Genomic DNA, 25,623 nt, shown 5'->3' with positions numbered 1-25,623 from the left:
CAGTCTACATTTAGAGCAGCATTTTCTACAAGTATTAGTAAAAGAAAATGATATTCTATTTTTAAAAAAAACCTGCTTACCTTGATCAGATAAAGTGCAAGTCATGCTAATGTGACATTTGGGGCCTGTGTCCAACAGTCTAGAGTTAATCACTGACCAAATATTCAGATAATCAAAGATTTTTACAGGCTGAATGTTTCACAGAAATGCTGCTGTGAATTTCAAAGGAGCTGGTGTTCTTAGCAATGGGTATAACAAAGTAATTAGGATTTTCAAGCCTGTATGATGTACAGAAAATTTTAGGAAAGTTGCCTCTTTTTGTTTGAAATTATTTAATCTCTAGAATGTAACGCACCCATACAGTCATACACTATTGGTAATTCAAACTGTGAACTTTGAATATCTTAGCTAAGAAAATGTTAGCCAAAGCTAAAGAAGGTGGACTGAAAAATTGACAGTACAGCTCCAGAAGCATCACATGGACTTTCTTAAAGAAGGTAATGTAATTGTTTCTATTACAGTTGTGCAATATGTTAATAAACTCTTAGCTGATTATTCATGCATTCGTCATTCTTCGGGAAGGTCATCATGGTGTAATACTAGGTGTGAGGCAGGAACACACCCTGGATGGGGCAAATTTAACAAATTAGCATAGCAAATCCATGTACCATCATGGTTTAAGGAGGTGGGAGTAAACTGGAGGAAACCAGAGGAAACTCAGCAACAACATCACTTCTTTGTTGTTGAAAATTCTGAGGTACTCTCTGAAAAACATTTTGAAAATATCAAGTCATATCAAGAAACGAATCGTTCATCCCGGCTTTAAGTTCAGCCCCCTTCCCCCCTGTAGCTGATCAACCAAAATATGTTTGCTTCTTCAGTTTAGCACTGTAGCTTTCACTCTACACTGTGTGTTAATTATTTTTCATATAAACCGTACATCATGAATGAGTGGATTCAACATTGTACGCTTGGTGTGTATGATCTGATTAGCTTTGTGTGAATGGCACTGCTGTATGTTTAAAGAGAGGTGATTAAGGGGAAAATCGCTAGCTGTGTATCCTCCACATTACTGCGATTAATCTCGTAACACACATTGAAAGCCAGCGTTTATTCTATGAGCTGCTGAGAAACCACTTTTCAGTACAAAATTACTATTAGCACAATGTGGAGCTAGTTAATACGTAGTGAACCTCGTGTAGAAATGGTATTGTTCTGCTTTGCAGATCACTGAAATGACAGTGAAATCATTTTAGATCATCTCACATTTTATAGCCGGATATCATAATAACACTGCAAATACATAACAATGTCGTAAATCTCCATATGTACCGTATGTTACATGTAATGTGAACCGAAATGTACTGTATGTGCATGTGAGGAGCAGCATTTAATGTTGAGGGTACCATAGCAACAACAAATTTGTAAATCCCACCAGATTAGAATAGAGTAGAAATTAATGAATGCGACTATTCTCAATAGTGATTTTGTCAGAAAATGTATTCTGAATGAATAGACAGTAAGAAGAAGAGTTCCAATTATTCTGCTTTGAAATATTAGCTGGATGCCCTTTACAACACACACACACACTCAGAAAGTTATTAATCTTCTGCAAAGAAGATCTAGCTATGTTTGAAATTTAACTCTACTCCATAAATTCTATCAGTAATCACACAAACTTCCGGAGTTGTCGAGGTTGGGAATGCCGTGCAGGATGATACAGTGCAGGAAGAGAAGAGAGGTGTTCATCTTCATGGAGCCGCTGAACATACTGTTCAGGATCCATACATATCTGAGGAAAAAAACATCAACCTCTGGTCAAACGTTTCCAAAAAAAAAAACTTTCTGGTAAAATCATATATATGTGCTAGATATCTAGACATTTTTATTGATTGATTGTTGCAGGTGAGGAGTTGGGAAAATAAATGAATCCGAAGGTTTACATTGATTAATCTTTTAATTATTAGATAATTTGACGTATTATCCACCTTGGATAAAACAGTCACTTGGATTGATCCTTTCATTCCAGTTGAAAGAGAGAAATAAATAAAGAAAGAAAGAAAGAAAGAAAGAAAGAAAGAAAGAAAGAAAGAAAAGATTAGTTTTGGTTTTATTTAACACATTCCTCTTGTATTTTTGCTCTTTCTGATAAATTATGGAGTATAACTGAACAGTTCTTGGTAGTGGATACAGCCTTTTGCTCTCTGCAAAAGTACAGGAACAAAAAGTACAGTTCATCTATCATTCCTGTGGAATCTAGTTTCACAAGGCTTGATTTGGAAATAAACACTTCACATGATCCCCTCGTCCCCAGCACTGGCCTGGAACTGGATGTTCAGCCGTGTATCTGCAGCAGGGGGTCATGCTGCTCTCCCATTTTCCCACCAGGCAGACAGTCACATGTAAAAACCAGTATCAGAAGGATTGAAGACCTTTGGGCCTCTAGTGTGGGTCAGTGCTCCCTCTGCTCTCCTCTTTGAGTCTCCCACACTATAAATAAGCTCCACTCTCTATGCATGGCTTGGATATTTTACGCAGTCATAGGATATATTTGTTAGGTTTACATGTTTGAATGTGGTTCTCAGACACATTTTATAATAAACCAGACAGTGATAATGAGATTTATGTGAATTTGAGATATTTGATAGGAAAATGCGCTAGGTCTTGGGGTCAGGTTGCAGTGTCTGCTGGACGTCCATAGATGGCAGCATTCTGCTGTGCCCTTAAAAAATTGATGTTCAGATGGTCTAATGAACTGAAGCGATAGCTGGCTAGTAAGCCATTTCTCTTCCTATTTAAACATCTGAATGTTTTAATACAACTGGAATGGACAGAATGAAACTTCTGATGTCTATCTATCTATCTATCTATCTATCTATCTATCTATCTATCTATCTATCTATCTATCTATCTATCTATCTATCCATCTATCTTGATGGACAGTCGGTCATGAGATGCTTCCCCACAGAAGTGCATGTATTAGTGGATACAATTTACCAGAATTAGCTATGATTTTTAATGATTTTTTTGGAGTTTTATGGTTGCTTAGTGTGGGGATGTGGTAGCTTAGTGGTTAAGGTGCTGGACTACAGATTGGAAGGTTATGCGCTTGAATCCCAGGTCCACCAAGCTGCTACTGCTAGGCTCTTAAATTGTACATCACTCTGGATTAGGGTGTCTTCCAAATATGTATGTGTAAAAACCCATGCTACAATGACAACGCATTTTTTTTGCCCACTCAGCTATTGCAGTCAGACCAAATGTGAGTAAAAATCCAGTTCACTGATGGTCAAAGGATGCACAGCAGGCAGGATATAAATGATTGCCCTCATGCCTTTTATGTAAAAACCACCAAGACTGAATGTATGTGTTTACTAGAAAACATACAGTGCTATGAAAGAGTGATCTTGACCCTGCAGTCAACTGATAAATGATGCCAACAGAGAAAACCATTATCTGTAGGGTCACGCTGTTTACACAACAAATGGAAATTACATCATCGCTGAACCTCTTTGTTTGGGAAGTGCCTATTGTGTGTGGCCTCGCTGTCTGAGGCTTTGTCATAGTCATGCTCGGACCTGGTTTTAATAATAGCCCACGGTATCATGGGAAAACATCTTCCCTTCCCTGTCTCTGCTGTTCTGGGTTTTTCTGGGCTGTTCCAAAGAGTTCGACTCTTTAGCCCCGTTTCGCCTGCGGGACCAAATTAACACTGGCTAGAGTGACCCATTTACAGCAGGACCTGAAAGGAACCTGTGGAACATCGCTGTAGACCTACTTACTCTACCCTACTTACCCCAGCATGCACACACACACGTACACACACATTCTTATACTGACCCGCATGCACATATCCCATAATACACACATATCCAGTATATAGGCAGGTATGAATGATGGTGTTTAGGGTGGACAGTGTTTCATTCTCTCATAATTTGTTTATAAAAAGCAGTGTCCTTGACTCATTTAAGTTGCTGAAACTTCAGTAGCCTTTGTAAGATCACATTGTAATTTTGTTGACTGAGAAGATGCCATTAGTTATAACTGTGCAAAAATATGCATGTTGTATATTTGTTTAAATATAATGCTTATTGTATAACAGTGGTGTGATGCACATCAATGCTACATTATAGTATGCTTCTTGTTCTGAATCAATTCAATTCAATTTTATTTGTATAGCGCTTTTAACAGTGGACATTGTCTCAAAGGAGCTTTACAGAATTATAAGAAATATAGTACAACAAGTTCAAAATTAATATGAGACTTATATTTAAATTTCTTTGTATTTACCCCTAATGAGCAAGCCTGAGGTGACTGTGGCAAGAAAAAACTCCCTTAGATGGTAAGAAGAAGAAACCTTGAGAGGAACCAGACTCAAAAGGAATCCTCATCCTCATTTGGGTGATACTGGAGAGTGTGAATTACCACAAACATCAGAGAGAGAGTGATTATGAATAATGTCCTTTCTAAAGTCATATACAGTCATTTGGAGTCGTGTAACCAGGAGCTCCTGAGCAACTCATAAATTAGCTCAACATCTACATTCATTATAGATTCAAAACCAACTCCTCCAGGCCAAGGACTTCAAATGATTAATGATGGAGATACAGCATATGTAGAATGCTATTTTGTGTATTGATTAGGAGGTTGTTATCCTCAAGGTCCTCATGGGGTTGGTATCTTCTATTCAAATGTCTGAAATCTTCATGAATCCCATTAATTGTACAAAAGAATGTTTTTTATTAATTAGTATGCACTGATGATGGACATTCTTTGTAGACTCAGGAACTTAGAGGAATTGTGAAACACTGAGAAAACAAAAAAAGTCCAATTCAATACACAGTAACTCTTATGCTTATACATGTCATGACCTCACGTTTATAACACAGAATGAGAAAAAAGCTCATATAATGAGCTCAAATAATATTTTTCTTGTGATACTATAGGACAAAACATCACCGTCACAATCGCTGACTTTTCTCAAGGGTGCAAACGAAGTTCAGCATAAAATATTTCAGATATTCATTTATTTTATTTCCTTTAGTCTGCACTTAACTAACTAATAATCCAGCTGGATCTTATTTTGTTTATTTAGCAGTTTTTACCCCATCAATTTGGTTTCTGGGTAACTAAAAACATTTGTAAATCATTACAGTATGATGAGATAATGTTATCGATCCGGATATAGAATATATCTGGTAATATCAGTTGCATATTTTAAATGAACAATATAATATTTGCCTTTATGTTACATAGTTTAGCACAAAATACATTAAGCTATCATTTCAGCCAGCCATAGTGTAATATAAATAATAATCGTATGACATCACTACAGTAGTTTACTTGATGCTATCAGCTAGACTACAGTTTAATGTTAGCAACCTTGCAAGCAAACCTAGCTCCTAGCATCATATAAATTAGATAGGTTACGACATGTTAGCTAGCTTACTGCTAATTTTTATTATGTATGTCTTGGTATGTTATACAATTTTGGTACAAATGACATAAACTATGGATTTGCTAATGAACACAGCTGCAGTTTGGATTTCTGCATTATAATACTTAGACCAATGTTAGCAAGCTTTATCATAACCTGGTTCTTGGCTTTAATTACAGCTTGGAAAAATAGTTCACATCATCATCATCATCATCATCATCGAATTTGTAATTACCATTAGAGAACTTGAAATTACTAAAAGTTTCTGACTGAATACATGCCGTCACCACCAACAGAAAAAAAACAAGCAGGGATTTTAGAGATAAAGTATTTAATATCTCAATATTTCACAAAAAAAAGAAACTTTGCATAGACTGCATAATAAATAGCAAAGCTTGTTACTGTTTAACACGTGTTTGTTTCTCAACCCGAAGTCTGAATAAAATTCTCAGACGTCTAGCTGTCATCTTGGATTATTTTGTAATTCCAACAGAATGTCAACACGCAACAATTGCACAATATAACAGTTTAACCCACCTTAGCTATGATGCTAGTGAGTCTACTGAACTTAACTTCAGACAGCTACTGCTGCAGAGGTGGAATTAGAGTTAGATAAACTGATGAGAAAAATAAATAAAAAGAAATATAAATGTTATACGATCAGGTTTGTGATTCTTTGAGCAACTTAAGCTCTGCCTCCCTGAAGTTTGTGACTCGACACAATGAACATTGTCTATAAACTGTTTAAGTCAAAGGCTTCAAACGGTGTGTGTGTGTGTGTTTACATGAATCAGTATGACGTTCCTGTCATGCCCAGGATACTAAAACAGATTGCATTGAGAATAATGAGGTGGTTACATGGGAGAGGAGTGTGTCTGTGAATAAAGGTGCACGACACATTCCAGACCTGTGTGTCATTTCCTTGTTGTGGTCAGTTTCGACTCAGCACGGTTCATATTTCACACACACAGACACACACACGGCTGCTCAAATCTCAGAAACATCTGTCTGCTTAAGAGAGACTGGAAAACCTGTACTGAAGAAACAGAGTGAAAAGTAAAGAAAAAAATAAAGACTGAGAAATAGTGGGGGGGGGGGGGGGGAAGGATGAGGCCTCCATTCACAGCTGGGCTGCGCTATATAGAACACGTGCGGCGGAGAAATAGCATTTCCTGAGGGAGGAGAGAGGATGGAGAGAGCGGTGAGAGAGAAAGAGAGCAACGAGAAGGAGGAAGGGAGAGACGAAAGTGTGTGAAGCTGGCCCAGGCACTCAGAGATGTAAGTGTGTTCTGTGTGGCGGATTAGAAGAAGGAGCTAAAGAGACTTTTTTTTTACCTTCAGTTAGCAACGGAAGCAGCTATGCAGGACTCAACCTGGGGTATGTCACATTAGGAACTCTAGTTTTGTGTGTGTGTGTGTGTGTGTGTGTGTTTAATAGCTGTATATGTGCTTTGGTATGGAATTTAGACTCACCTGAACTCTATAGCTTGTTAACAACATGAATAAAGTGGCATAGAAATAAAAACATCTGCTATTTTCCTATATTACACAGTCATGTGTATCAGTCAATGAATTTTACGTGTAAATACAGTTTCTGTCAGAATTATTTTAAACTGCTTTCATTTAAGTTAGATTGTGCTGACTATGTGTGACAAAAACGGTGTGATGAGGCAGCATATAGAGGTTTTATATAAAGACACATATTTTTTTTTTATCCTCACTTTAAACTTCCAGGAGTCCAGACTTCTCTCACTGTCATACTTTCCTGTCCTATTAGTTTCAGTAGAGTTTCTGTAATTCATTTATTCAGTTACTGAAAAGTATGCTTGAAGGTGAATAACTGAATGTTTAGGAATGTTTAGCATTATAAATATGATAACTGCAACAACTAGCATAGCTTATTTTCTTTTTTGTGTATCAAGTACTACTCTATCATAGACTATCAAGAATGGAAGAGCTAGTAAATGTATTGCTCAGTCTAAGTTTTATTTCTATTCATAAATCTGACCCATGACAAATACAAGCTAGTTTGCTAACAGTTCATTAATCAGCTAGCTATGCTAGCATTATCTGCAGTAAAATACAGTAGCAGTGAGTGAAATCTGTAGAAAAAAATCAGTAGCTGAACATTTCCCAGACTTTGTTGAATAGACATCTGAAGTGTATCAAAGGTTCAGACTCAGAGGACTGCATTTCTTCAATGTGGCTTTTTGTTTTAGCATAATCAGGGCAGTGTGTGTGTGTGTGTGTGTGTGTGTGTGTGTGTGTGTTTCTCAGAAGGACATGGAGCACTTCACAATTTGCATATTCATGCATATTCATAGATGCATTTCCTTATAAGGGTATAAAAGACATTTCTAGTTTCTTGAACATTAAATCCAAATTCTCATCCAAAAGATTAGGTTCTTGATTGTGCTTGGTCAGAAAATGTTGATGGAAAAAAATATATATATTATGTATTATTATATATATGTACTTCGAAGGAAAGAAAAAACCCAGACTGGTTATAGTCATTATTATGTATGTGATAACAGGAACTTATTTTGCTGAGTAACTGGAGAATTGTTATCGCTGAAAAACCACCCTGGTATAAAAGGAATAAAACATTTCAGGACATGTTGTTTGTGGAATATAATCTAACTCTGCTTTGCATCTGGTTGCATCACACAATCCCAATATTTGATTAGTTAAGCAGTATCAAATAAGTAAGAGTACAGTTATATTGAAAATCAGCAAGATTCGGCTGTAGGCATGAGCCTCACACGTGAATGAGCGCTGCAGGTAATCCCAGCTGTATTAAAATTCAGTCTAACGGCTCCATTTCAGGTGTGAGGTTGCTTTTATAGTTTTATAAACAAGAAATATATAGAGTAAATGACACTACTAACTCAATATGGCTAAAAGTTTAATAATTTTACTCCGCAAGTAGAATTAGTTCCTGAAGATGTCACGCTCTTTTTACAGCACGATGTCTGCCTAACTAGCTCACATTGATTTGTTAAAGGTGCTTGTGGGAAGAAATTGCCATTCCGTCCTGCTTTTTATCTTTATCTGACAAGATATCATATTTGAAACAGTGAAATGTTCAGTGTGGTTATAGGAAATATGAGTACTTTTGAGACGCTGCTTGTCCAATCAGATTGTTTATTATTTATTTATTTTTATTTTATGTGTATAGAGCTTTTAACAATGGCCATTGTCTAAAAGCAGCTTTACAGAACAAAAGAAATATAGAACAGTAAGTTCAAGATTAATCGACCAAAACTAACTGTTTTGGTATGTATCATTTCTGATAACCACATACTGAGAGTTCATTTAATTCAATATAGTTCATACTTTTATTATTCAGAATAGATTAGTTAATAGGTTAATGGCATCTTTTAGAGATATGAAACATGCAGATAGACAGAAAAGGAAACTGGTCCCTCATGCACTTTAGGAAACTTTGGTCAAACTTTCCTTGACTGAGTACGAGTATGCTAGGTGGGTACATTTGTGTATGTGTTTTTTTATATGTGAAACAGTGCCCTCTTTCACTGGCCCTTTTAACTGTACTTGCGTTTAAGCATGAGTGGGTGTGAATGGGTGTACAAACTTATATTTATATCTAGCAGTAGCACTGTGTGTGTACTGTAATACTTCATAAAGGCAGATTTAGTGTTAGATCTGTGTGTCTCAGTGCGTCACTGTGAGCTGTTTGGCCTTCCTACACCATCCTGTTTACACTGAGCGTTCCTGCCAGTTCAGTCACAGCACCTACTCGGTGTGTGTATGTGTTTGTGAGCAGCTAGTCTCAGAAACTCAATGCACTTGTATTTTCCGTCTCATTTTCATGCACATAGAGTTACATTGTTGATCTGAGCATCAAAGCAAGGGCTGCACAATAAATCTGAAATTTTATTTTTGACAATTATATCTAATTGAAACAGGTGAGCTTAGCTAATTCCAGCTAATAAATGCGGGTATATTAAATATTAATAAAAAAGTATATTAAATCCAGAGCTCCTCACTTGTATGTTTTAACTGGCTACTTGGTCACAAACTGTGATGTGGGCATTGTAGGAATGTAATTATTTATTTATTTAAAATCAAATATAATGAACCTGAAGTAATATACACTCAGAATGATTTCAATTGATTTATGGTGAAAAAATGCAATATTTTTTACTTTGTTTCTATATTGCCTAAGAATCATGAATTTAATATTAAACAATATAAACCAGTCATTAATCTTTTTTTTAGGTTTCTTGGGGAGTTATAGTTCTAATTTAGCATATAAATGTATTATTATTTCTAATTAAAAGTTTTATTCAATGTAAAAATGTGACTCACTCAATAATCAGATTTCTTTTTGTAGAATTTAGTTTAATTAGCATTTTAGTTTAACTTTATGTCAAGTCAAGCAGATTGTATAAAATTACATGTTTGTCTGGTAATGATATGCATTTTTGGTTTTTAACATAATTTACTTCAGGTTTTAATTTTATCCATAGACAGACTCAAGCATTTCTTCTGTTTCCTCTCTTAAATGGTCTAAATTTGCTGACTAACCTGTTCACTGGATTAAAATCCAGGCGTGTGTTTGGATTTTTTTGACCTAATGGCTTTAATCTGATTAAACATATTGCAGTATTGTAGAATACGTGACCAACTGAATAATGCATGTAAGCAAGAGTGATGGAGTAATGAAACTGCAGGTCATTGTTGTTCCTGTGAGGTGGTGTATTGTTCTAAACGCTAGTCCAGTTTTGCAGGACAAGCCGACTAAAAACGTAATGAAGACAGATTTCTGAATGTAGAATCGACTCATCAGTAACAGGGAAGCATTCTATTTAGCTAATTGATAAAACAAGGTAAGCCATTTCTCTTGTAATAATTTGTTTGTAATAAATCCTGTGTCAGAAACAGCTAAGAACTGTGCCTAAATCATGAACATGGCAGTTGTAGACTACTGATGCCATTTGGCAGTTAGTAGATGAACACAGTGACCCACCTTTACAGATGGCAAGAGAGGAAAAACATTCGCTACATGACATGTCTGCACATTCTTACTGCTGTGGGAGAGACAGTACTTGTGTCTGATGAACTTTCCCAGGAACACAGTCACCAACACCCACCATCTCCGTCTGTGCTGTTGACCCCTCCTGTGTGCTTGTTTGCTTTGATTGACAGCAAGAGACATAATCAAAAGAAAACTTCAGCCAAGTATGGTAATTTGGCTAATAATGGATGAAAGATAGCATGAGTAGACATATGCTGTGTAGCAATCAAGCTAACTAGCTTCGAGTTCCATTCATTGGTAGCTTGCAAGATAACACTGTGGCTGCTTTACAAAATGACAAAGGGCTTATTTAGCATCTGCTAGGGCAGCTCATTTAGAAATACTACACCTGGAGATCCATTTCATATGTCTGTTAAATTAATTTTACTGTTAAAATAATGATTCCAATGCAAAAATCCAGATTGTAAAATTTATATTTAAAGTATTTAACTACTTCCAGGGTAAACCATATGAGATTATTGTGTATTTCATAATCCTCTGGTTTCAAGGGTCCTTAAAAGTGGACAGTTGGCTACTTAGCTGTTTATCAGACATCTGTTTGGTGTTGCATCATTAATTCAAGACAGGAGAGCTAATGAAGTATTTAGCACTGATTTTATATGTGGCATTTGCATCTGCAGCCAGTTGCCACAGACTCTCAACATAGGGGGCTGTTAATCTTCTAAAGCTTACTGTGAACACTGTAGCATAAACATGAACTGTGAGAACTCAAGCAAATACCTCATATCTCAGAGGCTTCATCTTGCACCAGGACAGAAATCTGAAACTTTCTACAACTCTGTCTGGGGAGTATTTCAGGGCTATACATTTCCATCCAAATCATCTGAGCATGCATCTTTCTTAACGAAATAACGACTAAAAAAGCCTGACACAAGCAGAAACTGAATATGGCTGCATTACAGGTTTGATGCAGAAATACATGTCTAACTACAGGGTATGTCAAAACTAATTTCATGGTTCAAATACTACTCAACTTTTTAGAATATTTAGATGTTTTATGTAAATGTAATCTGTATTAGTTCAGCCCTGGAAGATACACTGGATCTGAAGATTACAATATATACAGTATTATATTTATCCCAAACTGCACTTTACATTTGTGCAAGATCTGATCATAGGTTAGTATTTACAACCTGAGCAGACTGACGTGTATGTATAGACATGAGACATTCCTGTTTATTAAGCCATTTCAGCATATTCTCTTCACAATGATGTCCTGCCCTGGTAATTAGGGCAAACAGCTTTAATTAGCTCCAGCACTCATAGATTTAAAATGCCTAAGCAAATTAAACCTGTATTAATATATACAATCCCACATGATTAACCCTCCCTGGGCTGAGCAAAAATGAAGGGTCAGTAATGTGGCCTCATAATTAGTCTTCACAAAAGCTCAAGTTAATTTTGTACTGAGGTGGGAGATGGACAGTACTGAGTAAACTCCTACTCGGTGTGTGTTAGTGGACCAACTCAGAAGCATTGAGCCTTAATGCTTCTGTTTACATTTTGAAGTGAATTCTAAATCACGTTCTGCCAAATATAATGCTGCATATCAGCTTGAAATACTTTTAGAAGTATCTTGGATCTTGTCTCTCAAGGTTTTATGCAAAACCCAAAATAGTGTTGGATCTTGTACAATGGATCTGCAATTCTATGGGTAATGTTGTCAACATCTACAAAACCTGCTGTTGCATATGCTTTACTTTTTTAAAATAGTTCTAGAGACTATTTTAGTTTCTATAGAAACTTCTCTGGCTTACCCGTGACATCTGATTTTTTTTTAAAATTAAATTCTCCCACTTGTATGTAAAGTGATGTGAAAGATCCACATTAGCTTCTATTAGCAGGTATACTTGCTTCATGCAGTCCTGATATAGGTGAACTTTGACCTGTGCTAGGTTGTTTAAAAAATGGGTTGCTTAGTATTAAATAATAGCAACACCCTCATTTTACCCCCACAGTCTTCTTACTGTTGCTTGGCACACATTTGAAAAAAACAAAAAACATAGCTGTCTCATCCACTGACAGTCCCTGTGGGTTTGTGTTAAAATTCTGTTTTTCCTGTTCTGCTAGCTAGGATTTTCTTTTTATGAATATTGCCACATTTTAAGTAGTGCAAAATAGAATCAGGTGCTGAATGAGAATTTTTTTTGTAATGGAAACCATCTGTTGTAGGGTACTACACAGAACATTTAAGATGGTAGATTGAGGCATTTTAATGTTAAGATTACGGCTTTATTTATGTTAAAAAAAAAAAAAACTTTGACCATTACATGTAGTTAACAAGCAGAGGTTACTAAATGAACTGACCAAATACTTCTCTCTATTTGCTTGTACATAGATTGTGTGGGTGCAGTAAGCCACAGGCATGGCATTGGTCCAGTCCCTTCCAGTGACTACTGACCACCAACCTTCAGGTCTAGAGAGCCGTAGACAACGTTCCTCTCCTGTTTCACCACCATCTCTAGGGGGCATGGGCTCTGTAAGCAGTATGATCCCCAGCCACACCGCATACCACGGCCGGAACAACCTAGAGGTCACGGCTCAGCTCCGCCGTGGTACGCCGGGCTCAGGGCGACTCCTCTCTGATTCCTCTCATGAAGGAATTTTTGCAAGTCAAACACCATCCAGTAAGAGGAAGGCCATAGCAGCTCGAGGGAAAGGAATTGGCGGGCGATCATATTCACATGAAGATCTGATCACTGATTGGAATGACAACTGGTTGGATTCAGGTCATAGTGGAGGGGAGATGGGTGTGGATGGGCCTCCTAAACTGGTGCCTGTTTCTGGGCAGTTAGAGAGGGTAAGTGCTGAAAACAAAAGTATATATACACTGAAAATTAGGGGCAAGTAAATGCAAAGAAATTCTTAAGCCTATGTAGGTAGTAGTGGGAAATAATGCAATCTTTTCTGAGGAACATAGTTAGACAGCATATGAACAATAAAATTAAGTGGACTCTTGATTATGAAACACACACAGGGAGTAGGTACCTGTTGTATAAGATATATATATATATATGTGTATATATCTATATCTATATATATATATCTATATATATATAAATATATATATATGTGTGTGTGTGTGTGTGTGTGTGTGTATATATATATATATATATATATATAGCAAAATTATTTACAAATTTAAAAATGCAAGAATAATTGTAACCATTTGTACTTTGCAGAATGTACAGCAGGCAATCATCCGACCAACAGCTTTCAAGCCTGTCGTGCCAAAGAGCCGAAATGCTATGCAGTATCTCTCACCACGCCGAGGTGGAGGCTTATCGGGAAGCCAGGGAAACCTCAGTGTACTCTCTCCAGAACAAGATGCTGTCAGCTCAGTAACCACAGAAAGACGCAGCTCTTACAGTGGAGCTCGAAATGGCTTGTTCAGTCAGTCCTTCACTATGACGGACTCGGGGAGGAACTCTTTAACCAACTTGAATGCATACAGTGGCCCTGTTTATAGTTTAAACCAAACAGAAACAAGCAAGCCTGTGCTTAGCCATGGACACTCCAATTCAGACAGTGGGCGGTCATCTTCTAGCAAAAGCACAGGGTCTCTTGGAAGTCGCAGTCAACCGGGTATATCAGACATGGGATCAGGCGGACCTTCTCCTCCACCGATTGAGGCTTATGAGGCCATTGTGAGAGACTTGGAGGAAAAATTGAGAGAGAGAGAGCTGGAGCTACGGCACCTGAGAGAAAACCTGGATGAGAATGAGGTGGCTATCTGTCAGGTTAGTAAATAGTGTTTCCATCACTTCCAAAAACAAATTGGACTAAACTGGACCATTGCATTGGTAACTGAAAGGCTTTTGAAGCCTTTCAGCTTAAAATGTCTGATTGGAATACTAGATTAGTGATGGAAAACAAAGAGAGCAGAGCAATAACAGAACAATAAGAAGCACATATAACTTAAACTCAAAAATATTCTGTAAATATAACTGTAAGAAAGTCATTATGTAGCCATAAGAAAGAGAAGTCATTTTGTAAGATATATCAAATAACCGTAACCACTCACTGTAAAAAATGCAATTTTTTTCCTGTTGCCAGGTGTATGAAGAGAAGCAGAAACGCAGTGAGCTAGAGATGGAAGAATTGCGACAGAGCTGTGCCACTAAAATGCAGAAGGCATCACAGAAGGCCCAGCGGGCCCAGCAGCTCCTTCAGTTCCAGATATTTCAGCTTCAGCAGGAGAAAAAGAAACTACAAGATGACTTTGCACAAATCCTGCAGCAACGTGAGCGACTTGAGGAACGCTGTGCCTCCTTCGAAAGGGAACATACACAACTGGGACCAAGACTGGAGGAGACCAAATGGGAGGTGAGATGAGTGAGAAATTAATTCAGGCCAGGAGAATGCAAATGTACCTTTTGACTTTTGAAGGCCAATGATAAACAAGTATGATATACTGAGATAACAAAACACAAGTAAAACAAGCTACAGACATTGAACCAGTCCATGGCTAGGGTATTGTCATGGAGAGATGAAACTCAGGGTAATGTCTGTCATCTGACTCCCCAGGAGAGGGAATGAGGATTTGATTGAAGGAAATAGAGCATAATGCAAGGATAATTTGTCTGAGATTATGAAAGGGCTGACCAACATAGCAACAGGAAATGGAGCTAGAGACCAGAGAAAGACTAAGAGAGTAGAAGGGTAGCAATATGATTTGGACTAACACCAAAGCCAGATGAAGAAGAACTGAGAAAACATAGCCAGTGAGAGTGTTGAATCGCCATCACTTTGGATAAGTTGCGTTTTGAATGGAAATGAGACTGGACCACAACTAGAGACCAGGTCCACAGGGTCAGGCAGGAACAGAACACTGGGAACTGGACCTGAGGTCACAGCAGGACTTTCAGCACTGCTAGAGAGAGAAAATGGATCTAAAGTCTATTCCAGATCTTTATCGAGCTTCACTGAGAGCCAAGGCCATCAAAACTGGGACAGCAGAACAGCAGGGAGGTGAGGCAGGGGCATCAAAGCCAGTGATCATGGACATACTGTGACTATGAGCAGTCTTGAATGTTTGGATTGAGAAAAGTTGTGAGTAAAGGGTTCTTTGGGTGACTGATGGCTCCTAGTTTCTGAAAGGCTTCTACTCTGAACTTTTAGTGAAAGGGATACTCTCTGTTTAAGGCTTTAAATAGTTTCAGGTGCGAGATTGTGTAGGTATGGGTCAAGCAAGAGGACTGAGGCCAATGACATGATAGAGGCTGTAGTGAATCAAGCAGTTTGACCAGGGCCTGGTGTGGTGGCCTCAGGAAAGAATGGTATTTATGACATAACATATATCATGTAGTAGTGAAACAGGCCAAGACTTCTGTATGTATCTTGGAGAGGCAGACTTAGAAACAGTCACTGGTGAATGACCAAGAGATGATTACCTCTGAGGGCTTGCGTCTGAAATCCAGGAAATCAGGGGGCCCAAGGATATACTCGTAAATGGCAGACAAAAAATGTAAGGTTGCTATTTTTGAATGTTGATTACTGTTGCTAAAGCCCATGGGTGTGCCATTTAGTGTAGATTTTCCACTACTGACTATAATATTCCCTCTTATTGAAAAGCAATGTTGTTGCAAGCTAATTTAAAAATGTTGTATACGTTACTCTACAAACATGTACATTAGGTACTTCAAAGCCTTAAAGGGGTTTTTTTGAAAGAAGGATACAAAAAGTACCCTCCAGGTACAAGGTGCAACTAACCCTGTTGCATTTTTAGCTCTCCCCTGTCTATTCAGGCCCCTTGAATCACTCTGTTATACTACTCCTGACTATATTTAAGTTCCATCTATGACTGGTTAAATGTTTAGGATAAATACTATCCCTTATCACTTAGTATGGATAAACGTTGAGGATAAGTAGTAACTTTACTTTAAACTTTATATTTTTATTCTTTTTTTCTATTGTTCTGTAAAGCTGCTTTGAGACAATGTGCATTGTTAAAAGTTCTATAAAAATAAACTGAATTTAATTGAATTGATGTCAAACTAGCAAACTTCCACCCCCATCACACCCAACAATAACCAAATTTGTTTAAAAAATATCTAAACATACTGCATTATAGATACCTTTACCCTCTTAGTTAGATTTTCTGTTGATTATATTAATCAATGGCATAGCTATATATTCACTATTCCCTACTCATCCCCAGGTGTGTCAGAAGACAGGTGAGATCTCTTTGCTAAAACAGCAGCTGAAGGACTTGCAGGCAGACTTGTCTCAGCGAGTGGGAGAGGTGGTGACACTACGAGGGCAGATGCGGGAGGTGCGGGCTGAGCTTCAGAATAGCCAGAGCCAACTGCAGGAGGCACACACGCAAACACGCACTCGAGCCCTCGAGCTGGAGGTGTGTGAGAACGAGCTGCAACGGCGCAAGAGCGAGAACGAGCTGCTGCGAGAAAAAATGAGACGTCTGGAGGAGGAGTCGATGCGGCTCCGGCAGGCTTTGAACGAATATGCTGAGGCTTCACCTCTCATGCAGGAATCAGGCTACAGAGGAGGAGCAGGTGGTGGTGCAAGTATTGAGGAACAAAGGCTGGCAAGTGAGGGTGAAGAGGTCAAAGGTCAACGTGAAAGTTCCAGGCAGCAGGTGGAGAGGCTGAAAGGTGAGCTGGCTCGCCAGAGGCAGCTGGTCGAGGATCAGGCGGCGGCCTTTGAGAATGAGCGCCACTGCTGGGAAGAAGAGAAGGACAAAGTGATTCGTTATCAAAAGCAGCTGCAGCAGAACTATGTTCAGATGTACCGGCGCAACCGTGAGCTCGAGGCAGCCCTGCGCGAGCTCAGCCTTGAGTTGGAGAAACGGGAGCAAGACGATGAGAGCAGCGGCAATGAGGTCACCTTTGACGATGTTGCTGCAACTGAGATATAACATTGTACAGGCCAAATTCAACTCGCTTATTCACAGTTGCATACTGTATTTAATCAATGCCCGGTTGACTCAAGTCATCACTTTTAAATTCATAGCAATATCCAAACACAAATATATGGGTTTCACTTGGATTCACTTGCACTAAAACATGAAGCAGCCATCTATCAATAAACTCAAAAGTTGACAGAAGATCAACAATAGTTATTTTTTTCTAACTAGTATTCTGACAAATCCCACATTCTGCACCAGATGTGGCTAGTAGTCCTTGTGTACTAGGAGTTCACTGACTAGACAGTTGAAATGCCAGATTACGGAAGGTGCAGATATGATGCAGAAAAGGGATTTCTCAGAATATTGGTAAGGAACATGTAATGCTTCTTCTTTTGAATTCTTTTGCTTTCATTTCTATAGTGAAATAATCAACCTCCAGACTGTCCAGTTAGTGAAACCTGGTTAGTTCAGTTAGTTAAACCTGGTCAGTGGAGCCAGAACCAATCCCAGTAACACTGGGCAGGACACATACATCCTGGATGTGACTCCAGTTCATCACGACACCATGCACAAACACATTTGACAAATTCCTCTATAAGGTCACCTTTTGCCTATTCTAAATTATTAGCAATACAAGTAATGTTTAAAGGCACAGGAGGCAAAGCCCCTACTTTCTGATCCATCTGAATTAAAATGGCAGTGACTAAAAGAATCTTTTGGGTTACATGTCCAAACATTTTAACCCTTTTAATTCAACATAACCTCCTGTCAGAGTGACGTAAGAATCATCTCTGTAATCTAATTACAAATATTATTTTGTATCATTTTAATGTCATATTAATTAGAATAGTAATAGGTTATTTTGACCCAAACGAAACAAAGATTTAAAAAAACAACCTGTCTTTCTTACATTATCATATTGAACATAATTTCACATATACAGGACCCTGAAGTGGTTATTAAATGTTTGTATTTTATTATATTTAGGTCATGAATATGTCACATTTAATGTGACTGTATAATGTAGGCTAAGTCAACTCAACTGTCTTGAGTTGCTCTCTGTACAGTACATCACACAAAGTGTATAGTTAAAGTTTATGTGTCTCATGAGACTAGTTGTACTTGCCTCTGTTTGTTGCGTATAATGCAATCATGCTCATATACAGTTTGTAAGCTGTAGAACTAAAAGTTATGCCGATTAAATATCTAATTATGGAATGGTGTCTCAGGAGACATCACTTCAGCAATGTACACCTGCTTTGCCTGACATTTGAATGTTTGATAATTAATTCAAGAGTCACTCAAGTGCACTTTGTGTGTGAAGCGGTTGTGTGGTTTGAGTGTTTATCCCACCTCATCATACATTAGCTGTGAAAATTTACACCTCATGTTGAAGTTGCAAAAAGCAGATAAAAAAACTCAAAAATAAAACATAACTCAATGTTCCCATACCAAAAGACATTTACTTAGACGTGCTTGTGTACACACATTCATATAAGTTAGGATTGAGGATTCTTTGATTCCTAAATGGGTTCAACTGGCTCTGCTCTGGAAATACTTTGTATTTCCTCAGAGGGGCAAGCTGAAAAGCTATTTAAAAGGGGTGGACAAATCAGTAACCTGGGTGCCTGAGACAAATAGATTACGTGTATTGGATTTTAATAATTTAGTCGTAGTGGACAAGTTGGTGTAACAGCTAAAAAAGAAAACAGCTTACTACCGAATTTTGACAGACCAAATGTTGAGCTGAAATCTACATCTTATATATGAAACACTGACCAATGACTTGTTGTAGAGACCAGGAACCTGATGTGATCAAATACTATACTTAAGTCACTCAATATATTTATTAAGACTGGTAAGCACATTAGAGATTTTGCTTACCGTTTGGGCTGGCTAAGGATTTTATGATTTGTCCACTCCTGTTTTAGGATTCCCTATAGAACCTTTATCTTTCTACGAGTATAGTAAAGCAACAACAACAACAACAACAAAATTGTATAGTAGGATCCAAAAGTCTCAGTCCACAACCAGAAATGACCTTTGTTGACCCTGAGCAGTGAACTTTATTTCTTCAATTAGGACTTGACTCAAATGTTACTGGATCAGTAGTCCTGATCACAAGGTTTTTCATTTCAGGTCATGAAAATTGAGGAATCTGTTAGAAAATATTGAAGCTACTGAGTTGAATTCTTTGTATTATTATTATTATTATTATTATTATTATTATTATTATTATTATTATTATTATTATTATTATTATTATTATTATTATTATTATTATTATTATTATTATTATTATTCAGTAGACCATTATACCACACACATATATGGTAAAAAAATATTTTAATAATTTGAACTAACAGTTGCACTTACTTTTATGACATGAAATGAAAAACTACACAATAGCTTTTCTGTCTGGAAGCCAAATGGTACTGTCTGTATGAAATATGCTCCTGGCTCAGGAGTGGCATGAGTAAAAGGCTAAACTTGTTCATGTTTCTTGAAAGTAATTGATTGAAATGGTTTCATTAAAGAACACAACTCACTAAACTATATTATTAAAACTGAATTACTAGTGGATGTTATCTGTTAAGAGATACACACAATTAACAGAATATATATCTGTATACTTACAGAATATACTTAAATTAGATTAGGTGGTGACAAACAAAAAACAAAACAAAACGAAAAAGCAAACGAGAGTTTAGTTTTTGGGGAAAACCCTTCACATATACTATATACAGTAGTTCTGAAAGCTACTGACTTTCCAGAACTATGTTTCTCTTTTGTGTATCTCAGATTACAGGGAGAAAAATGCATTCAAAAGTTAAAGATCTTGACCCAAACCTGTTTTTTCAGCATTTTTCTGCTACTTCCAATGATTTTCTTCCAAGCCACCACAAGAAACATTAAGGATTTGGTAACAATGAAGGAAGACAAAACCTTTACTTTATAAACATTATTATGAATGTTGGGCTATACCTGTTTAGTAATGGTAATTTATGTAAACATATTTTGATAATCAATGGAATTGACATAATGAATTAAAATAAATATGTATTAGTACTTGTGCTTATGTACTAATGCGGGCATTTATTATTTGTTAAGTTCATTGTGTAACTAATGCCATAAATAATGTTAGCTATATATGGAAACTAAAATGTTATTATTATTATTATTATTATTATTATTATTATTATTATTATTATTAAAAAGGCTTTGCCAGTGGACTTAGACTTTTGAACTCTCTTGTACATGTAATATTTGACACCTAAATATAATGAAATGTTTAAAGAGAAGTTAAATGTGTATTTTATCACAAATTCCCCCAAAGAGGCCATTTTATATACTGTGAAGCATGTTCTGCCAAAACTTTGCATATTTCCAAAATTTCCTTGCCATGGGAAAATCTTTTCACCACCATAAATATCTCCTAAGATATAATAAGATATAAAAAGAAAAAAACAAGCCTTCTAAACTCGATACTTGTAACATACCTGTATATAGACACAATTTAGATATCTGGTAATATATTGTTGTATAATATAGAGTAGTCACTGTGAGTAGACCAAAGCATTGTCACGTACTTGACGTGGTTATTTTGGCGTTAATGTGGTGAAAGTGTCACAGAGTGTGAGTGCTATATATATATATATATATATATATATATATATATATATATATATATATATACATATATATATATACATAATAATTTTTTTAACTATTACAGTATTTGTATGAAGCCATGATATTGTATTTTTTTCATGCTGTATATTTCTGACTGTTTTTAATAAAACAATAAAATAAAATATCTGGCAAATAAATGTTGTGTTCTGGAGTCAGTTTACTATTTTCTTTACTTTTAATGTAACAAGTTTTAAACAAAATCAAAATCATGATTATTTAAATATCATTCAGCCATTCATTACTGTGGCACTGTGATTACTGGCACAGATATCTTGTTGTTGTGTGTAAATATGAGTGCTTTGAGTAAAAGAGCACCACTGCATTTTGTACCAAAGGATCATTTCTGTATTAATCCTAATATATACACACTTGCGTCATGTACTTCATTCCTGTATCTGCATGCTGAGGCTCGTTCCAGGGCCAGGTCCAATCTAAATTCGCACCACTCAACAAAGCCAGCATAAACAAAAGCTTCTCTCCTGTTTTCCTTTTTCTCCTTTTCAGCTATTATACCACGTTGTTAGCCCTTGCTGTATTTATTCAGCAGCTTACATAACTACAATTGTGTTGAATCGTGGGAATTTTATGTGTTGAAATAACAGCATATTATATTACACATTATGGACAAAAATAAGGGTGAAATATAAATAACTTTCTGTACAGCTCTTACTTTAAGAAACAACTGCCAGCATATGTGTGTTAAATTACCATACCACCATCTCTTAGAGTAAGAGGTAGGTATACATCTAGACTCTTCTCTGTTCTGGCACCGAGGTGGTGGAATGAACATCCCCTAGATGTCCGAACAGCTAAGTCACTGACCACCTTCTAACGACGGATGAAGACGTGCCTCTTCCTGAAGCACTTAAACTAGCTCTTATTTTCCCTGTTTGTTTTATGTATTGTTGTAGGTTGTGTAAAAAAAAGTTTCTCCCAACACAGTTTTTAGGCTGATGGTATCCTAAATCTGTGACCTATTGAACCAGTGTTGATGTATTCATTGATAGAGACTTCAAAGCACTTTTGTACGTCATTCTGGATGAGGGCGTCTATATCAGAAATGTAAATGTAAATGACTTCAGCAGTGTTTTCTCTACAGAGTTTATAAAGACATGTACATTAATAAACCTTACTCATGGGAGACCTTATTCGCTGTTGTTCATAGCTTGTTACAGCTCTTTAATTTGAGCTAATTATACCCAGGATGCTTTTTGCTAGCATCCTTCCAGGAAATAATTATTTCTTTATTAGAGGAACAGCATGCAATGATTATTTTTTATTTAAATAGTATTAAATGTTTTTGAATACTGTGTAATATATAGCATAAAACATGAAATCTTTACATTTAAAGGCGCTCTGAGACAGTCTACATGCAACTATACTCATATGTAGGCCTACGTGATCTTACAAAATCACATACCTGGAGATGTCACTTTACTATATAACGGTCACTTTAATGGGAACACTTGCATGTCTGCTCATTTATGTGACTGTCTAATAGGCCAATCATGTGGCAGAGGTACAACATCTGCACACCAAGCCAACCTAGTAGCTTATATTGTACCACCACTGGATGCAAGCATAAGTCATGGGAGATATGCTGGAATAAACGAATACACATAAAGTAGTAAAATAAATAAAAGGCATGCATTTGCATATGGATGCAGTATGTGCATGTTCCTCACATTTCTCTTTTTACCTGTTTTCTTTAAATATCTGCTATTGTTCTTCTTTATGTCGTTTTCAGAGGCCAAGCAGATCACATGAGCAGTTTTGTACATATAAGAAACTGATGTAGAGACACAACAACTCTCTATACACTTGAAATGCATCTGAAATACATACTTGCAATAATACACTTGAAAGGTTAATTGTTTTGATCAGTGCAGTAGGGGGTTATTTATAAATATAGATGTAAAAGTGAAAGACATGAGAGACACAGGTAAACTGTCCTTCATACAACCCATGTTCATGTTTCAGTTAAAAAAACCCCTACAAAATCTAGAGAACTGGTCTTTTGTCTGTCCCAACTCATTACAGCTATACATTTTACCATGCATAAATATATAAATCTATATAACATTTCTAACATTAGTTCCCCAACATTCACACTCCTCTGTTACCTAATCTAACATAATGGAGTCAAATGCAAGTGCAGAAATCTACCTGACTAGAGAAGCTGAGCAAACAAAGAACTGTCCCAACATAAATCAAGAAGAAACGCAAATCAGGCGAGAATGATCATAAGTGTATGTGACAAGGTCATGTGATGTGTTGTAGTCTGTGAGGGCCCAAGGGAGTCGAAGCCCAAGGTTGAAGTGATGCCTGAACATCTGTCCAAAAAATGCTGCATCATTTCATTTTTCTAAAGATTAAATGCGTTCCTTATTTTCCAATTATACTGGAAAAGAAAAATTAAGAAAACTATTTACAAAATCATTACAAGAATTCTAAGTAATTCTAAGTAAATGAAATCAGGACATCCTTATGTAATGCATGGTTTAACACATTTTGAAATTTAACACTAAACCTAACACCAGTCTGTCAGTGTGAGGAAATGAGATTGTCAGGTTGGTATTTGTGCTTATGTCTCCATCATGTGGAGGTTCCTTACAATCACTACAGATACAAGCATTAGTGATTCACATTCCTTAACACATACACGCGCACACACACACACACACACACAATGACTTTAAAAAAAGCCTTGATCCACTTCCACAATTTTTATTTATTTAGTTGGAAAAATAAAAGATACAACAGTAGAAGTGTTAAATATTGAATCATTTATATAACTATAGTGCCACTCAATTTCTTTTCATAGACAAAAAAACTCCTACTGAAGTTACAGAATAGAATAAATATAAAGAAAGAACCCAAATTAATATTGATAAATTTAAACGCATCCAGAAACATAAAAAATAAAATTTGTAAACTAAAATTCCTTCAGTGTTAAAATGAATAAAAATTAAATAGCTTATTTCTGCATTGTATATAACAGCTTTGGTCTTTAGTTCTTTTTGCAAAAAAGGAAATGTGTACAATTCTTCAATCTATTTTCAATTCAATTCAATTTATTTTTTGTATAGTGCTTTTAACAAAGAGCATTGTCTCAAAGCAGCTTTACATGAGAAACACATAAGAAAACAACAAACATATAAACAGACAAACAGTCCTAGATGTTCTTTTATTAACAATTAATTTTTATTAAAATTTTTTCTTCTTTTTCTTCTTTTTTCTTTTCTGCATTTTTCTTCAATTTGACACCCGCTTGTATATATACTATAGCATTGCTGAAGGATACCAAAGGATAGTTAATGTAATGGTTAATATGAAGGTCACATGATTTTTATGCAAAGAAAAATAGTGTCTAGTAGTACTAAAATCCTAGTTAAAAAGTATTAATTTATATGTTTTCTAAACAGATTTAATTTTTTCAACCAGGACACAGACTTGATTCCAACTACAGTTCAGAACTTATTGACTGAATTACTGAACAATTTATTTTATTCAAATGAAATAGTGATAGTGAAATTACATGCATAATCTTTATGGTGAGCCCAGAAAGTCAACTTAAGCAGCTGCATAACCAATCACTGAATATGCACAAATATGACTAATGCAGCCTCTGACTCACAAACAGCCATATACATGATTATATGGCTGGTCTTTAATAATGACTTTCTAGGAAAACTGAGACATTAACATTTTGACTAATATTCCACTATACCAAATATTATTCATTAAGTTGTAATAAAATATCTTTTGATGCATTTGTAGATGTCTGTGTGTTAATACGTGGCTTTCGAAGTTCACTGGAAATTGCAATTTCTGTCCAAAACAATTGTGGCAAGCAGACAAATCCAAATAGTTCTAACAGATGCAGAAAGATAGAAAAAATCAGTATGGTAATCAGTCACAGGCTGGGGAGTCAACAAACAGAATTTCAGACACAAAACCAAAAAAAGAAAAGAGAAAAAAAGTAAACTAAGGATTGGTAATGAGAGCACACATGATAACTGAGCAAGTACTAGACACATGAGGGTTTAAATACACACATAAATCAGAATGTGAACTGAGAACAGTTAAGACTAATCAGGACACATTAAGTTACAACCAGTGACAATACAAGGGTGGAGACCCCAGTCAAGTGAGCTTGCACTGTTGACCTCTGCAATAAACTGCTCTTGGGTGATGGGAAGCTGGGTGGCGACAGGAAGCAGGGTGTTGGCGACAGTGGGAAGCAGAGCGACCACCTCGGCAGGAAGCAGAGCGTCGACCTGGGTGGGAAGTAGAGTGTCGGCCTTGGTTGGAAGCAGTGTGGGGGCCTTGGCGGGAAGCAGAGCATCGGCGGGAAGCAGGACTTTGGCAAGATGCAACTTGTTGGCCGAAGTGCAGAGTAGTGCTTGGGAGGCTTCTATTTTGGCCTAGGTGGGAATCAGAGCATCGGACTTGGCAGGAAGCAGGGCACCAGCTTTGGCAGAATGCAACTCTTCGGCCAAGATGGGCAGTAATGATTGGGAGGCTGCCCCTTCGGCCTCGGTGGGAAGCAGAGCGTCGAAC

The 25,623-nt window shown here is 36.7% G+C and overlaps 1 protein-coding gene across 4 annotated transcripts in view; it reads left to right on the top strand.

Moving 5' to 3' along the window:
- The window catches only part of lzts2b (leucine zipper, putative tumor suppressor 2b), a 28,828-nt gene extending 9,455 nt beyond the window's left edge, over nucleotides 1-19,373 (top strand). The window contains exons 1-5 of one of the 4 annotated variants that reach the window (XM_058406364.1): nucleotides 6,550-6,715; nucleotides 12,838-13,299; nucleotides 13,682-14,239; nucleotides 14,556-14,825; nucleotides 16,660-19,373. In XM_058406364.1, the coding sequence (XP_058262347.1) occupies nucleotides 12,865-13,299; nucleotides 13,682-14,239; nucleotides 14,556-14,825; nucleotides 16,660-17,376 (1,980 nt within the window). In that variant the 5' untranslated portion in view covers nucleotides 6,550-6,715; nucleotides 12,838-12,864 and the 3' untranslated portion in view covers nucleotides 17,377-19,373. Of the gene's footprint in view, nucleotides 1-6,549; nucleotides 6,816-12,837; nucleotides 13,300-13,681; nucleotides 14,240-14,555; nucleotides 14,826-16,659 lie in introns of those variants that run through there. The other 3 variants (XM_058406362.1, XM_058406365.1, XM_058406361.1) reach the window with 3 other exon arrangements.
- Nucleotides 19,374-25,623: the final 6,250 nt, after the last annotated feature.

This window comes from Hemibagrus wyckioides, linkage group LG13, assembly GCF_019097595.1.
Source record: "Hemibagrus wyckioides isolate EC202008001 linkage group LG13, SWU_Hwy_1.0, whole genome shotgun sequence".
NCBI lineage: Eukaryota > Metazoa > Chordata > Actinopteri > Siluriformes > Bagridae > Hemibagrus > Hemibagrus wyckioides.
This window is presented reverse-complemented; position numbering and strand designations above follow the sequence as displayed.